Source organism: Carcharodon carcharias, chromosome 15 (assembly GCF_017639515.1).
Source record: "Carcharodon carcharias isolate sCarCar2 chromosome 15, sCarCar2.pri, whole genome shotgun sequence".
In the NCBI taxonomy this organism is placed as follows: domain Eukaryota; kingdom Metazoa; phylum Chordata; class Chondrichthyes; order Lamniformes; family Lamnidae; genus Carcharodon; species Carcharodon carcharias.
Window position 1 is genome coordinate 115,404,188 of NC_054481.1, and position 17,266 is coordinate 115,421,453.

At 44.3% G+C, this 17,266-nt stretch overlaps 1 protein-coding gene across 1 annotated transcript in view; it reads left to right on the forward strand.

The window, feature by feature from the left end:
• camta1a (calmodulin binding transcription activator 1a) overlaps positions 1-17,266 on the forward strand; it is a 1,037,373-nt gene that overhangs the window by 1,001,144 nt on the left and 18,963 nt on the right. Inside the window, exon 11 of the mRNA XM_041206569.1 lies at positions 15,766-15,914. Coding sequence (XP_041062503.1) covers positions 15,766-15,914 — 149 coding nt within the window. The remainder of the gene's footprint in view (positions 1-15,765; positions 15,915-17,266) is intronic.

The window sequence follows — 17,266 nt, forward strand, 5'->3', positions numbered from 1 at the left end:
ACCTTCCTTCCATCATAAGGTCAGAAGTAGGGATGTTCGCTGATGATTGCGCAATGTTCAGCACCATTTATGACTCCTCAGACACAGAAGCAGTCCATGTCCAAAGGCAGCAAGACCTGGACAATATCCAGGCTTGGGCGGACAAGTGACAAGTAACATTCGCGCCAAAGGAGTTCCAGGCAATGACCATCTCCAACAAGAGAGAATCTAACCATCACCCCTTGATGTTCAATGGCGTTACCATAACTGAATCCCCCACCATCAGCATCCTGGGGGTTACCATTGACCAGAAACTGAACTGGACTAGCCAAATGAATACTGTGGCTACTAGAGCAGGTCAGAGGCTAGGAATCCTATGATGAGTAACTCACCTCCTGACTCCCCGAAGCCTGTCCACCATCTACAAGTCAGGACAGTGATAGAATACTCCCCACTTGCCTGGATGAGTGCAGCTCCCACAACACTAAAGAAGCTTGACACTATCCAGGACAAAGCAGCCCGCTTGATTGGCACCACATCCACATACATTCACTCCCTCCACCACCAACGCACAGTAGCAGCAGTATATACCATCTACAAGATGCACTGCAGGAATTCACCAAGGCTCTTCGGCAGCACCTTCCAAGCTCACAACCACTACCATCTAGAAGGACAAGGGCAGCAGATAGATGGGAACACCACTACTTGGAAGTTCCCGTCCAAGTCACTCACCATCCTGACTTGGAAATGTATCGCCCTTCCTTCACTGTCACTGGGTCAAAATTCTGGAACTCCCTGCCTAACAGCACTGTGGGTGTACCTACACCACATGGACTGCAGTGGTTCAAGAAGGCAGCTCACCACCACCTTCTCAAGGGCAATTAGGGATGGGTAATGAATGCTGGCCTAACCAGCAAAGCCCACATCCTCTGAGTGAATAAAAAAAATGTGGCCTCTGGAACACATAACAACTAGTTCCTAGCTCTTTACAGACAATACAATATGTAACACCCCTCTTTCTTTAAAATGTAATGCCCCTAACAATGTAGCTGTTCCAGTCATTAACTTTTCTAAACTCAAGAAGATTATCAATCGATTTTTGGAAATAAGTATTGCTGAGAAAGAGATGAAAAACTTAGACATGTCTCTTTTTTCAGCAATACTCAAGTTCTGTAGTACCAAATGACTATTTTGAATTTAAACTGAATCCCTTCTTAGTGTCTTTTATGGTGTGTATTCTTTTCCAAAAATAATATTCACGATATCACTTAGGTGGTATGATGTTGTGCCTCCATCTTGTAGATTTGGCATTTGTTGCTCTTAGTGATGAGTTGGCATAACTGGTCGCAGCTGAGGTTAGAGCTTTGGATGTGAAGACTATTGGCTTTTCCTTTTGTACCAGAGCTGCTCACAGTCTTTTTGTGGAAGCATTTACTTGCAGAGTGACAGGTTTCTTCCTGTCCTAGTGTAACAGTCTTGTGTCCTGGCATATAATCTTTTTGAGTTTGTTGAAACTCCTGTGGTGTGACTCTGATCACTGGTACTCTATATCTTCTTTCATTAGCTCCCGGAGGTTTGCTGCATGCTGTGACATGTACGGTATGAAGGAGCTCATATATTGGACCAAGCCAAGGAAATTTCTGAGCTCTCTCTTTTCTCTTGGCGGTTCCATCCCAGATTCTTTCAGGGCTCAGCTTGATTCCATCAGGTGTGTACACCATTCCAAAGAGTTGGCATTCTGTCACCTTTGCAATACATATTGATCCCAGCTTTCCTGTTTCTCTCCATGGATTCATGTAGATGGTGATCATTATCTTTTGCATCTACACCGTATATCTGGTATCATCTGCTATGCCAACTGTTCCTTTGCATCCCTTTTATATCTCATTTACTTCCTGCTGGAACACATCCTGGCTCAATGTAAGACCAAAAGGTAGATGCAGGAATTTGTACCATCCAAAGGGTGTGTTGAATGTTGTCAACAGCAAAGATTCTGTGTCTAGTTTCACATTCCAGCAGCCATTTCTGGCATCGAGCTTGCTGAAAACATTTGCCCCTGTCAGGGCAGGTGTGGTCTCTTCCAGTGTTGGAATGGGACAGTGATCCCTCTTTATGGCTTGATTAAGATCTTAGTCAATCAATCAACCTTTCATCTGTGTTCTTAAACTTATATTTTCTAGCTGCTTGTTTTAGTCTTCTTACAAAGTTATCAATAGGCTCACCTAATTCCTGTCTGAGGCCTTGAACTTCATACTGGTAGATCTGATGATTCAATTTGGGCTGAGGATGGGTGCTGAATTTTTCAAAAATTATGTCTGGGTTTTTGCTGTACTCTTCAGTAAGCTCCCAGCTGTTGATAAATTTAAACCTCTATGTCCTGCCCACAGAGGGATATAACTGACCTCTCTTCATTTCTAGTGCCTTTAGGAAACTACTGAATATCAATATGCACTTTTGTTTAACCTTCACGATGCCTCCACAACATCATCAGCTTCCCAATTCATTATGGGCTTTTGCTGTGTATTTATTGATGTACCAGTAAACGTTTCGTTTTTCGTTTTCGTACAGTTCACTCAGATTTTCTTCTGCCACTAATGTGGGTCAATCTCCCAAATCAGCCTTAAATTAATTCAAAATGCTTTGGGTTTACTCAAAGACATTTGCTGCCACCATGCTGTGTTCTTGTCATTTGGTTCCCAGATATTGGTAATAGTCACACTTTAAGCTTGGAAAAATGAGAGCTCTTTATGTTTAATACTTGCCATGATACCTTGTACAAAAGAAGGGCTGGTTTGAACTGGTTCTGTCATATCACATGATTCTCTGCAGCCGTGAAATGCAGCCCTGGAATACTTACACATAACAATTAATTCCTAACTAATTCATTCCTAGCTCTTTTCAGATACTTACAGATAATACAATATATAAGTGTGTAATGTCAAGGCAAGCAGAAACAATGGCCAGGATTTTTCTCTCGTTGGGTGGGTGGGGGAGGCCTGGAAGCTGACCGCAATCGGGGCCAGACCGCGATTTCGCACTGGCAGGTTAATTAAGGCCCGCCCAGCATGAAATGTGAGCTGCAGCACTCAGCGCTGCCAGTGTGGGGGGGAGAGGAGGGCAAGCGTGAACTTCACGCTTGTGCGCGGGTGCATGCTGGAAAAGGTCCATGAAGCTGCCTCAGGGAGATGAACGGTTTTGGGAATAAAAAATAAAGAATTTTAAGGTGTTAAAAAATGTGACCCCTCATGTCACTCTGTCACATGAGCAGGGATATGTTCTTAATGAAATGTTAAACTTTATATTTTATTTTTAATTACTGTTGGAAACCTCATCCCGCCCGTGGATGAGGTTTCCTAAAAAGTGCAAAGGCTGCTTGGCTATTTCGCCCGCCCGCCAACTGTAAGGTTGGGCAGGCAGTGAAAAATAACATTTAATTAAATCTTTAATGGCCTTAAGAGGCCTTTTCATTGTCGGTGGGCGCGCTGCCAACTCGGGCACGTGCCCGCCGACTGAAATATCACAAAAGTGTGCGATGACGCCGGCAGCTTGCCTGATGTCATTGCGTGTCATTTTATGCTCAACAAAAAATCCTGCCCAATGTGATTTATCTAGTTGAACACACAGTCTCTCAGTCAGTGGCAGAAGGAATTTAAACAAATCTCTCTTTGTGAGCAAGTACAGCTATTCCAACCACACTTTCTTCAAGAGAATACAAATTTTATTAATTAAAAGAAGTTTGGGACAACTTTTTATGCACTAACATTTAATGTGGCAAAGCATTGTGTCACTTAAATGCGGCAATGTGATGACTAAAGTGCCCCATTTTTCTTCTGGTTTCACCCCAACCCAGTTAGAAGCACTCTTACCTCTGGATTAAGGTCTTCGAGTACATGAACACAGGCTAATCAACTACAAGGACACACACAGAATACTGTCTAACAACATAAGGGATGTAGCTACTCCATCATGCTTTATTGAATGGATATGTCAGAATGAAGATGAATAAACAGATCTGCTGCTGTTGTCACCATCACTCTGGGCAATACGTTTCCCAGTGAAATGAACCAATTTCACTTCCCAAAATCTGTCATTGTCAATGTGGTGGGACCCAGTGATCACAATAGAATGAAACTGCAATTCCAGCACCTTTGACACATTGGGATCTCTTTCCAAGCCATAAATAAAATAAAAACTTGCACTTATATAGCAATTTTCAAAGCACTTTACTGTCAATAAAGTGTAGTCACTGTTGTAGGAAATGCAGCAGCCAATTTAAACACAGCAAACTTGAAACGCTGGCGAGATCTACTGTTCTAGTGGTGATGGTTGAGGGCTAAAGATTGGCACAAGACACCAGGGAGAAACCTACTCTTCTTTGAATTTGTGCCATAGGATTTTTTCATCCACCTGAGAGACCAAAAAGAGCCTTGGTTTGACATCTCATCTAAAAGACAGCACCTGCAACAGGGCAGCACTCCCTCAGCACTGCACTTAAGTGTCAGCCTGGATTATGTGCTCAAATCACTGGAGTGAGGACTTGAACCTACAACCTTCTGGTTCAGAACTGAGAGTGCTATCCGCTGAGTCACAGCTGACAGTGTAGTACAACAATTACTACATTTCAAAACTAATTCATTGGCTGTGAAGCATTTTGAGGGTGACATAAATGGAAGTCTATGTTTTATATAAGTTAGCCAGGTAGACCATCAATGCAAACAGTGTAAACAGGTTTAGGAATGACAAAGGATTGACAGATCTGCTCAAAAACTGGGCACATGGGGTTCCTCTCTGAAAATGGGTCAGGTTTGTTGGGCTTATGGCCTATTACTATTCCTAGGTGCCTCCACCATAACCAGGATAATAAAGGATACATGGGAAATTCAATCTTGTAAGGTAGTTGAAGAATTTTCCAAATTCAACTTGTTTTTTCCAAGCAATTCCATCCAAGTTGTATACAGTATAGCAAATAATAACGACAAGTGTTGATATAAGCACAGCAGCTTAATAGACATCTACCACCAGGCTGAAGAAATGGGGTTCTTCACCATAACTGGCACCGCCATCCTGGAGTAGGTGCTAAAAAAATGGTTAAAAACTGTTCAATTACAAGAACAAGTGCGTAGACTAGGCTTGTATTTCCTTGAGTGTAGAAGGTTAAGGGGATTGACGTGTTAAAAATTATGAAAGGGGTATAAAGAGAAAAACCATTTCCCCCTATGGAAGATTCAAAAACAAGAGGACATAACTTTAAAATGAGAGCCAAGTTGCTCAGGGGTGATGTCAGGAAGCACTTCTTCACACAACGGGTCGTGGGAATTGGAAACTCTCTCCCCCAAAAAACTGTTGAATTGTTAAATTTCAAAACTGAGGTTTATAGGTTTTTGTCAGGCAAGGGTGTTAAGGGTTACAGAACCAAAGCGGATAGATGAAATTAAGATACAGATCAGCCATGTTCTTATTGAATGGTGAAACAATCTTGAGGGGCTGAATGGCCTCCTGTTCCTATATTCATGTGATGGGACTCTTCACCATAAGTGGTACCTTCAACCTGGAGAAGCTCTTTCTTTAGGAATAGGAAGAACCAGTTGGAAAGTCCTCTCAAAAATGAGGGAAGATCAGCAGGCCAAAGGTTTAAAGGACAAATTCAACAAAGCAGTGCAGGAGGGCAGCCTCACTGAATTTGCCCTTCAATTCACTAACTGCTTTCTCAAGAGACAGATGATGATGGATTGCTATGCTCTCAACAGCTGATTAAGTCCCAAATCTTGGACATAAGAACTTCGAGAAACAGGAGAAGTCTATTTGGCCTGGCCTGTCCATCGCAAGCTCTAGACTTTAAGGGCATTGCTCTTTTGTTAATTCTCAGCTATGGAAAGCTTCCAGAGGGGATTAGAAACTCCAAGCCCAGGGATGCTGATAGGGTAGATAGAGGGAAACTATTTCAACTAGATGGGGAGTTTAGGGCTGGGATTCTGCATGCTCGCTGGCATCAGGCGTGTTTGGTGGCTTGAGCAGACAATATGGCGAGAAGGCCAAAAATCGGTTTCACAACATCATGAAACCAGTTTGCAATCGTCGGCTCTGCCTGCCGATGGCTGGCCACATTCCCCGCCATCGGACATCAGGAACCTCATTGTAATACATCAGCATATCATTATAAGGCCAGCCTGCCAGACTCTTCCCCCCAACCCCCGCGTCCACCCATGTTGGCAAGAAGACACATCTTCACAACTGTGACGTGCAGAAGTCGGAACTTTACTGCCAGGGTCTTGCGCACATCGCGGACATCCCAGAGCAGAAGATGCTGGAGCCCAACACCAATGGCACACTGGAGGAATATCCATGGCATGCTGGGTGGGTTCCCACAGACATGGCTCTGCTGTGAAGCAACTCACGGAAGTTGGAAAGTCACCATTGATGCGCACAATGGATGATGGTCAAGGGGGTGGGAGAGGAAGATCTAGGATTGAAGGAGAGAAAGGTGTTGGGGGTGAGGTTGGGAGAGGGAAATGAAGGTGTCGAGGGGGTGAGGTTGGGAGAGGGGAGGGAGTACGGGGGGTGGAGGGAGTAATGGGGGAGAAGATGGCAATTGGGGAGATGGGCGTATGGGGGCTGTGGAGGTGTAAGGGAAGGAGTTCGGAGGGGAGAAGGAGTGTGGAGAAGGGAAGGAGTCCAGAGGGAGGAAGGAGTGTGTAGAGGGGAGGGAGTCTGGGGGAGAAAGGAATGCGGAGAGATGAGTCTGAGGGGGAGGGAGTCCGGAGGGGTAAGAATGAGTGCAGAGAGGGGAAGAAGTAAGGGTGGAGGAAGGTGTTGGAAAGGGGGAAGGAGTAAAGCTGGAGGAAGAAGTGAGACTGGAGGAAGAGGTAAGGCTGGAGGAAGGAGTTGGGAGGAGGGAGGGACTAAGCAGGGGTGAATTGGGGGGGTGGGGTTGGGAGGACTAAGTGTGGGGGAAGAGCTTCAGGAGGGGAAGGGGTCTGGAGGGGGGATGTCCAAGTGAACGTGCAAAGGAGGGGTCCATGACTGCCTCCTAGAAAGCGAACTGAGGGTGGGCATGGTATGAGGGAATGGTGAGAATGACCAAGGGCAAAGTGAGGCAGCAGGGCGGGAGGGTGATGGTAGCAATAGAAGGGATGGTCAGGGTGGTTGGTGGGGACTTGGAGGCCAACACAGACCCTGAGGGGTGGAAAGGAGGAGATTGGGGAGGTGTATGTGGATGGGGGGTGGAATTTTCAGGAAGGAAGGAAATGTACATATTCACCTGGACATCCCTGAAGGAAAAGGGTTGTGGCTGGTGGGTCACGGAGGGTGAGGGGGGTGGTGAAAGGTGATGCCAGGGGAGTCAGCTGTGATGGGAGAAAGATAACGGGTGACTAGAGGAGGGAAAAGGATGGGGGATCGCACAAAAAATCGAATCCAGACCATGCTGTCCAAATCGAAAGTGAAACAACAGTTGTGGTGGGCGTGATCAGGTGCTACATAGGTGTGTGATCATTGGGCAGAGTTGCAGGTCAGCCCAAATGGACACCTGGAAGCGAATCCCAGCAGGCAGCATTCAAAATGCTCAGGACGTTGAGATGAGTATGATATGTGAAGGATCCGCTGGGACAGTGCTTGCATGAGGCTCCAAAAGGCCCTGCCACACACATACACTCCTCCCTCCAGAATCAATTGTTGGCCAGCTGCTTCCTCTGCGGTGACAGTGGACGAGGTTGAGGGGCTCATGGGCAAAGGGGACTCAGAGGGAGAGGACAGCCTTTGAGATTCCTGAGTGGATGACCTAGGGGTGTCCGCTCCTTCTTCCTTCGGGCGTTCAGAGGCCCCAGCCTGACTCCTTGAGGGGAAGGAGCATCTGGAGAGACATTGGAGGTGCACCATTTCCCTCTCACATTGCCACTGCAGGAACTCACTCATGGCTCCCGTGATGGAATCCAGGTCTGCACACATCTCTGCATTCTGCTGGACCAAGTACTCCATGGCGTTCACTATCGTCCCCATGGAGACCTTCATACACACACATGTGGCCATCATTTCATCAGAAAGCAGGTGGACATGCTCCTCTGACTCGCATGCCATTCTGCTGAGGGCTTCCAACAGCTCTGTGTGATATTCCACATCTTCTGCAGACTCTCCAGGATCAGTTGGAAGGCCAAATCTTGAGGCTCGTCATCCCTGATCCCTAGCAGTCCTCCAAGTACCAAGGAGCTTGGCTGAACCTGTCTTCTGCTGCTGTGGACATGTATCCATGCGGTGCCCACCAAATTGTGAATCCGAGCCTGCTCTGGATCTAGGTCCCACCGAGGTGTGTGTCTCTGTGTTGGTGCAAGGTGTGGGTAAGTTCTGTGACGGGTCTTCCAGGCTGCTTATTTCCAGCTCTTCAATGGAGGAGGTGTCCTCTTGGCTGGAGGTGTGGATGTGGATGGAGTTGAGAGACTGGCTGGCTGAGGGTGTCGGTCGCTTGGCAGAGCTCCCTGTGAGCCCAAAGTAGAGATAAGTAGTGCATGGCAGCCGAGTCAAAAGCAGGAGAGAGAGCACTCACATTTTTGTTGAGAGAGGGATGATGTGGTGCAGGATCCTTACGAGGGTGTTCGCTGCTGACCTCACCGTCACTGCAGGTACGGTCCGTGTCCTGACCAGTCAGTGTGTTGGCACACTCCTCAAAGTGAGTGAGGGGCCTAATGTGGGCCACTCTACCCCCAGTCTGGGACCTCTCGCTGCTATTGCGAGCAGGCTTCTCCTGCATGAAAACAGATGGAGAGAGTGTGAGCAGGACAAGTGGCACCGCTTGGAATGTTTGTGTGGTGAGCGGACCCATGGACAGGATGTGGACACAAGCTTGAGAGGGTATGTGTGAGAGTTAGTGGTGTTGGCCCCTAAGGTATGAGATCCCTGTGGATGTGTGATGGGTTTGTGAGTGTGTGAGTTGAGAGTGATGAGAAGAGTGAATTACCTTAGCAGAACGGATAAGACCATTCATCCTGTAGCGGCAGTGGGTGGCTGTCCTCTTTTGCAAGGTATTGGCGCTGACCCCTACTGTCATCGCCTGCCAAGCTGGATCAGTGAGGTTGCTGCCCATTCTGTGGCCAGAGAGGGGGTAGAGGACATCATGGCGTGCCTCCACTGCATCTAAAAGGCGCTTGAGGGCCATGTCATTGAACCTGCGGGCTGCAGTCTTTTCACCTTTCAGGACCATGTCTTCTTTGCAGCAGTCATGGGCTACAAACAACGAGATGTGTACGCACGGCTGGACTTTAAAAATTGTGTCTGGCGTGTTGAAGCGGTGAGGTGATGGTGTGGTGGGTGAATGAGAGCCTGCCCACCATGGAAATAGTGTGCTTCCTGGGAATGCATAATTAATGCTATGGTTTTGGGACAATACGGCGTGAAAAGCTGCCATTGCGGCCGACAGGTGAAACGTTGTTTTACCCGCCCGCTATCTTAGTTATTGCAAATCTGGGATGATTCCGTCCTAGGATGGGGATGGGGGGGCGGGGTGCGGGACAGAGCCTAAAACCTAAAACCAGGCCTTTCAGGAGTGAAGTTAGGAAACTCTTCTACATGCAAAGGATAGTCGAAGTTTGGAACTCTTGTGCAAACAGCAGTTGATGGTTGGTCAATTATTAAGTTTAAGTCTGAGATTGATAGATTTTTGTAAACCAAAGGTATTAAGAGAAGTGGGGAAAAGATGGGTGGATAGAGTTAGAACACAGATCAGTCATGACCTCATCAAAATGGTGGAATGGGCTCAAAGGGCTAAATGACCTACTCCGTTCCTATGCTCCTACATTATCAGTTAGAATAAATAGCTGACTGAAGTTTGAGAGAGTGCCATAATCTCCACCTCCTCCAAGAACAAATTACTTCATAGCAGAGTTGCCAACTCTTGTTGGATGTGTTCTTGGAGGTTTCGTCACATGACCTGCCTCCATTCCCGTTCTGCCCTCCCCCGCTTCCACCATTGGTCACCTCATACATCCAGCTACATGGCGCATCACATACCAAGGCAATCAGACAGTAAACACACATATCCGGTGTAACACAGATCAAATGATTCTTGACTTTCAGTCAAATAGCCCCTTGTTCTTTCCATTTCCAATAAACCTAATAATGCTCCAAAGCAAACGAAGCAGAAAAAATTTTCCTTAACCACCCTGTGATTTTTTTTTTCTCCCTGCATTTTTGCTCGCAGTAGTGTCCTGGATATTAATCTTTAATTCCTGGAGCTTCAGAGGGAATCCTAGAGGGTTGGAAACCCTAATTCTCTATTGCAGACTGCAGCCCATGGTAGCAGACAGGTGGTATGTGGGAGGAAATGGGTTAATTTATGGATGCATCTCGCTCTTAAACTGGCCTCTTACGTGCCTCCCCCTCCCCAGAGTGTCCACTGCAGTTTGGACGTGCTGCAGGCAGCAACACTGCAGTGTTTAGCAACAATTGTTGGGTGGAGTCCCATCTGATGCTGTCATACAGTTAGAGATGGAAATGGGGCTGAGAAAGAATTATTCATAGTTCTTATATGGATCTTAATCCTCAAAGAAGGTTTTAAAAACCTGTCACCATTGACAATTTGCTTTCATGAGGAAAGCTGCCTTGTTTTTATCCAGATGTTTGATTTTCCACCTGTTTACTCTCCCTCCTCTCTTGAAGGCTCCTTGTTAAGGTTCACTTCTGCAGGGTCAGGCGGACCAGCCCCCACCCCGCCCCTCACAACCCCTCCCCCCTCAAAGCAACCTCTGTTCAATCATGAACCCAGACACTGAGGCCTGGGCTTTCCACTCAGCTGGTAGTAGAGTTGCCCAGTCCTCCAGAATTGTTCTGAAGTCTCCAGGAATTAACATTAACAGCAACTTATATTTATACAAGCTGGGCTACCTATCCTACAGCCAGGAAATAAAGGGATGAAAGTTAAAAATAAGATTCAAAAAATGTGATAAGGAAAATGTTTTTATGAAATAATAAGCTGAGACATTCACCCTACAGGCATATGAACTGAATGCGATAGATATTAAAGCTGAAAATCAGACCATTGAAATGTTTCTATGAAGTACTTTATTTGAAACATTTCTTATGTCCAATAGATTCAACAATTCACTTAATTACCTATTTCACTCAATTATTTTAATTAATAATTTTAATCCCACAAATATGAAATACAAATACCTAAATTCACACAAAATTATTATACTCAAAAACATTATTTGGCAAAAAAATTTCTTTTCACAATTAATTTATTCCCATTTGCTTCACTTTATTTGGCTTGAATCTAGATTTACAATTTTTACCATATAATTTTTATTAATCATTCTCTACATCCTTGGTGTCACTCTCAAAATTCTAAGGGTCAAAATCTACATTGAGGTGTATTTTCTCAATGTTTGTTAATACTCTGAATATTTCATCATCAGTGTCAAAGGCAACATCTGTAGTATCACTCTCTACATTTTCTGTGTCACTCTCTGCATTTTCAGTGTTTGTTGAAACATTAAATAATTCATGATACACCACATTGGAAGTTCTTCCTTCTTAAGACAAAGTAAAGATCCTACCCAGAAGTTATATTTTCTGATGCTTTTCATATTATGACAGAGCCGATGGTAAAGGCTGAATTGTTCAAATCTCAGAGGGAAACTTGAAACAACTGTCAGAGCCCATTTTTGCAATTTGTATGTTTCAATTCAGTAGTAATAAGACCACCAAGTCTCAAGAGGTTTTTTATAAAACTAAATTAAACATTTATTAATATAAGAAAGATTGTAAGCACATACATATACATATATACACAAAATTACTACTATAATAACTACAAAAATCCCCTAATTAATCTGACCATCAGCTACACCCCCGTTAAGGCAACAGTAAACACATAGGCCTGAATTTTTCAGGTAATGGGTGGGCTCGGCAGGAGTGGGTGGAGGTGGTCGCAGAGCCGATTGCGGGCTCCCGCCCCACCATTTTATGTGGGCGGGCCAATTAAGGCCTGCCCAGCATTAGACGTGAGTGGTAGCGCAGCACTATCAGTGCAGGCTGGGGGAGGAGGGAGAGTCAGGGCCAGCACTCTTTCGCGCATGTGCGCAAAAGAGCGCTTCAACCTCCCAGAGGCACAGAGCTGCCGCAGGGAGAATGAAGAGCGTCTGAAATGATTAATTAAAAGGTTTAAAAATGTATTTAAATATGTCCCCTCATATGACTGTGTCACATTATATATCTCGGATAATTTTTTTATTTATCTAATAAAAGCTTTAGGATACCTCATCCCACTCATGGATGAGGTTTCCTAAAAAATGTGAAGGCCGCTTGGCCTTTTTGCCTGCCCGCCAACCTTAAGGTTGGACAGACAGCATTTACAATAACCTTAATTAGATCCTTGGTGGCCTTAATAGGCCATTTACATATCGGCAGATGCACAGCCGACTTCAGCACGCACCCGCCAAATGAAATACTGCAACTCAGCGCGATGACATTGGGATGCATGCTCGACATCATCGCGCGTCATTTTACGCATCGACGAGTCGGGCCCGCCCCTGCACGCCGACTGAAAAATCCTGCCCATAGATTTAAAATGACCCCTGGCAAAGCACACCCTGGACAGTCGCATTCAAAATGAGTTTCTTTCAGCTCTGGGTCCTTGCAGATAGACTTGAGGCTTACAGGCTGGAGGCTTTAGATCTTAGAAACCCTCCTTTTACCAACAGCCTTCCCTTCCTTTATACATATTTTTCCCTTTGAATGCAAATTCTCATTGTCACTAGTTTTTTTTTAACTTTAAATCTTCTAACAATTAAACTCTTTCATAATACCCATTTTACTAGTAAGCTTTGAAAAAATTATTTCTGAACTTCACCCTGGTTAGGTGTAATATGACCACTCTTTTGAATGGTCTATTTAAAAATGCAAATTGCCCCCTTTACACCTCACCTTTCATTTCTCTATGTTTATCTAATTGCCATTTCAAACTTACTTGTCTTTTATAAAACAAAAACAGAATGACCTGGAAAAACTCAGCAGGTCTGGCAGCATCGGCGGAGAAGAAAAGAGTTGGCGTTTCGAGTCCTCATGACCCTTCTTGTCTTTTATACATCAAAGCTTCTAGACCAGCTGGCTTTAATCCAATTAAGACACACACACATACACACACATAGATGCAGACAGCACTAAATTCTGTTTTAAAGTAATTTCCAATAACATTATTGACTTTATTATATCTTCTTGATATTCAGGAAGTGTTTTGATTTTGTTGTTGTTCCCATCAAAAAAAAAAAATCAATGGGTCAGGTGACTCACTAACAATGGCAGTCTTACTTTACCATTTGGTGCAACACATTGAAGGTGGCTGTTTTTTCCACTTCCTTGCACACAATATCCACATATATCTGATCTACTACCAATATCATATTCTGGGTCTGAATCATAAATATGATGAGGATCATATATTAAAGCTTCCGAAAAGAGTCTTAGTCTCTTATTGCAGCACTGGTTTTTCTTGCATCCTGTCTCACTCTGTCAACTTCTTGCTCTAATCTCTTTATCTTCTCTTTCTCTAATTTCTGCCTGTCGTTTTCTGTCAACTTTTTGCTTTTTTTCCCCCTAGCCATCTTCCCTGGCTTTGCATGCCACCTGTCACTTTCCTTTACCAGGTAGTAACACGTAGTGTCTCAGAACATAACTTATATGAAACAAATAAAGTATGAGAAAAGAAACAAATGAAATAGAAAGAAAGTCAGGAATTTATGATGTAAATTCATTACATTCTTTCTTGGAATATATGGTTAAGGTTGGCTAAAGCATAGCATGTCTGAGTTACAGTTTCAGCAGGGACACAGTGTAGGCAGGGCCGCAAGATCGGTGGCCAAAGCCCCACTGATGGGAGTGGTTAGATGTCAACTCTCCTACAACATGCCCCTTGATCTAAGGTATCATTTCCCCAAGTTTGGTTGAGATTGGTCCAAGGACTTTGGAGGAGTTTGCCGACAAAGAAACAGACAGACAGACATATTGCTTACAAAAATAAAAATAGCTGGAAAAGCTCAACAGGTCTGACAGCATCTGTGGAGAGGAATACAGTTCCTCTCTGCAGATGCTGTATTCCTCTCCGCAGATGCTGTCAGACCTGCTGAGTTTTTCCAGCTATTTTTATTTTTGTTTCAGATTTCCAGCATTCGCAGTATTTTGCTTTTATCTCAGACATATTGCTTACATATATAGATAGCACCTTTAATGTAATAAAACATCCCAAGGCATTTCACAGGAGCGTTATAAAACAAAGTATGACACCGAGTTGCATAAGGAGATATTAGGTCAGATGACCAAAAGCTTGATCAAAGAATAGGTTTCAATTAGTGTATAAAATGAAGGAAAGCAAGCTTGAGAGGTGGCGAGGTGCAGGAAGGGAATTCCAGAGCTTGAAGCCATCAGTGGTGGAGCAATTAAAAATGGGGTTGCGTAAGAGGCCAGAATTAGAGCACAGAGATCACGAAGGGCATGGGGCTGGAGGATATTACCGAGTTAGGGAGTGGTGAGGCCGTGGAAGAATTAGAAAACAGATGAAATTTTAAAACCAAGATGTCGCTTGGCTGGGAGCCAATGTAGGTCAGCAAGCATGGAGATGATAGAGGAATGAGATTAGGTGAGAGTTAAGACACAGTTGGTAGAGTTTTGGGTGACCTCAAATTTGCGGAGAGTAGAATGTGAGAATCCAGCCAGAAGTGCATTGGAATAGTCAAGTCTGGAGATAACGAAGGGATGAATAGGGTTTCAGAGGCAGATGAGCTGAGACGGGGTGAAGTCAGGTGATGTTATGGAGGTGGAATTAGTCGGTCTTAGTGATGGCATGAATATAAGGCCAGAAGCTCATCTCAGGGTTGAATGTTACACCAAGGTTGCAAATAGACTGGCTCAATCTCAGACTGCTGTCAGGGAGAGGGATGGAGTTGGTAACTAGGGAACAGAATTTGGAGTGGGGACTGAAAACAATGGCGTCAGTTTTCCCAATATTTAATTGGGGAAATTTCTGCTCATGCAGTAATGGATATCAGATAAGCAGTCTGATAATTTAGCAAAATGAGAGTGAGGGTGGTGAGGTAGATTTGGGTGTTGTCAGTGTACATATGAAAACTAACGCTGTATTTTCAGATCAGGTTGGCAAGGGACAGTGTGTAAATGAGAAAACAGATGGGACCAAGGATCTTTAGGAGACACCAGAGGTGACAGTGCAAGAGCAGGAAGGGAAGCCATTGCAGATCATTCTCTGGCTATGATTGGATTGATAAGAATGGAACCCAGGTGAGAGAAATCCCACCCAGCGGGATGACTGTGAGAGGCACTGGAGGAGGATGTTGAAGTCAATCATGTCAAAGGCTGCAGATAGGTCAAGAAGGATGAGGAGGGAAAGTCTTCCTTTCTCACAGAAACATAGGGTAGGATTTTACCATCGGCAAGCAATCTGCGAAAAGGTCATGGGGTATAAAATAATTTGTGCGCTTTTATATTTTCTTTGAATGCTTCATTGAGCCACATGGACTTTTATGACAATGCTACAGCTTCATGGTGAGCGCTAGCTTTCTATTCCAGATTTATTTAATTAACAGAATTCAAATTCACAGGTTGGGTTTAATCTCACATCTGGACCTCTGGATTACTAACCCAGTAACATAACCACCTTGATACTATGCTCCCAAAGGGTCTGTTACTCACTAATAAAGCAGAGCCTTGGATTTCTCCAGGGGTGGTCTGACTGAACCACTATGTTCTAGTATTTCATGTGCTGACTTATGCTTGCTCTTGTTTTTCTAGACAACCAGTTCAGGATGTCCATCTTGGAGCGTCTGGAACAAATGGAAAGGCGGATGTCGGAGATGGGATCTCACCAGCATCACCAGCAGACTGGAGGGGGAGGATTAGGAGGAGGAAACGGAGGAGGGGGTGGCAACAGCCAGGCGCAGGTACAGCACACTGTGAGATCTTTGGGAACCAAAGGCAAAGGACACATGTTTGGGTGATCTCCTGTTGTGACTGCCCAAACATTTCATTTGCACTCAGGATGAGCGTAAAATGAATGGAAATAACTAAGAGGGGTCCTAACAGGTGTATGGAAGATACTACATGTTATGGGAGAAAGGATATGATTTGAGACTGATTACAGAAAAAAATGAAAGAACCTGTATTTATATAGCGCCTTTCACAAGCTCAGGCTGTCTCAAAGTGCTTTACAGCCAATGAATTACTTTTGAAACAACCTTGTAATGTAGGAAATATGGCAGTGAATTTGTATACAGCAAGCCCCCTCACACAGCAGTGAAATAATGACCAGACAATCTGTTTTTAGGTGTCAGTTGAAGATAAATGTTGGTCATGACACATTGAGAACTCCCCTACTGTTCTTCGTCATAGTTCCATGGGATCTTTTACATTCACCTGAGAACACAGACTGGGCTCATTTTAACATCTTGTTTCAAAGACAGAACCACTGACAGTGCATCATTCCCTCAGAAATCCACTAAAGTGTCAGCCTAGATATTGTACTCAAAGTCACTGGAGTGGGACTTGAACTCAAAATCTTCTGATTCAGAGATGCCCTGCTTTGCTAACTGTATTTCTACTGATGTGGATCCAGCTCCCTCACATTCAACGCCCTGTATTACTACTGACTGTTGGGTAAATTTTACAATTTAGCACTCTGTACAACTGAAGCTCAGAGGTCAGCACACATGATTGACAGCCTTTGACAGGAGTTCAATGTCCTCTGCACTCTAACCCCAACATCGCTCCCATTGCATGGAACAATGTGTGTGTTACATGTACCTCTGGACATGTAAAATGAGTTAAAAATGTCATTTCTCTTAAAATTATATTTGAAAATAGTCCTTAAAGAATTCCATTTTGATGAAAAGGCTTTGGAAGACATTTTTCAGACAGTTGTGTAATATTGTGCAAATTTGTACACCAGTGATGTGACAAATTATGCCCAATTTACAAGCAAACGAAAACAAGCTCACCAAACAGTTTTTTAGAAGAGAGTATCCCTTTAAGATGATATCATCAATTGGTTCCTGGAGCCATGCCTTAAATTTAAAATTCTGATCCTTGGATTCAAAACCCTCCATGGCCTCACCCCCTTCCTACCTTTGTAACCTCCTCCAGCTCTACAATCTTTCAACCATTCTGCACTCCTCCAATTCTGACGACTTGCACATTCCCCATTCTCTTTACCCACCAGGATCAGCTGTGCCTTCAGCTGCCTAGGCCCTGGGCTCTAAAATTCCCTCCCTAAACCTTTCCATCTCCCAACTTCTCT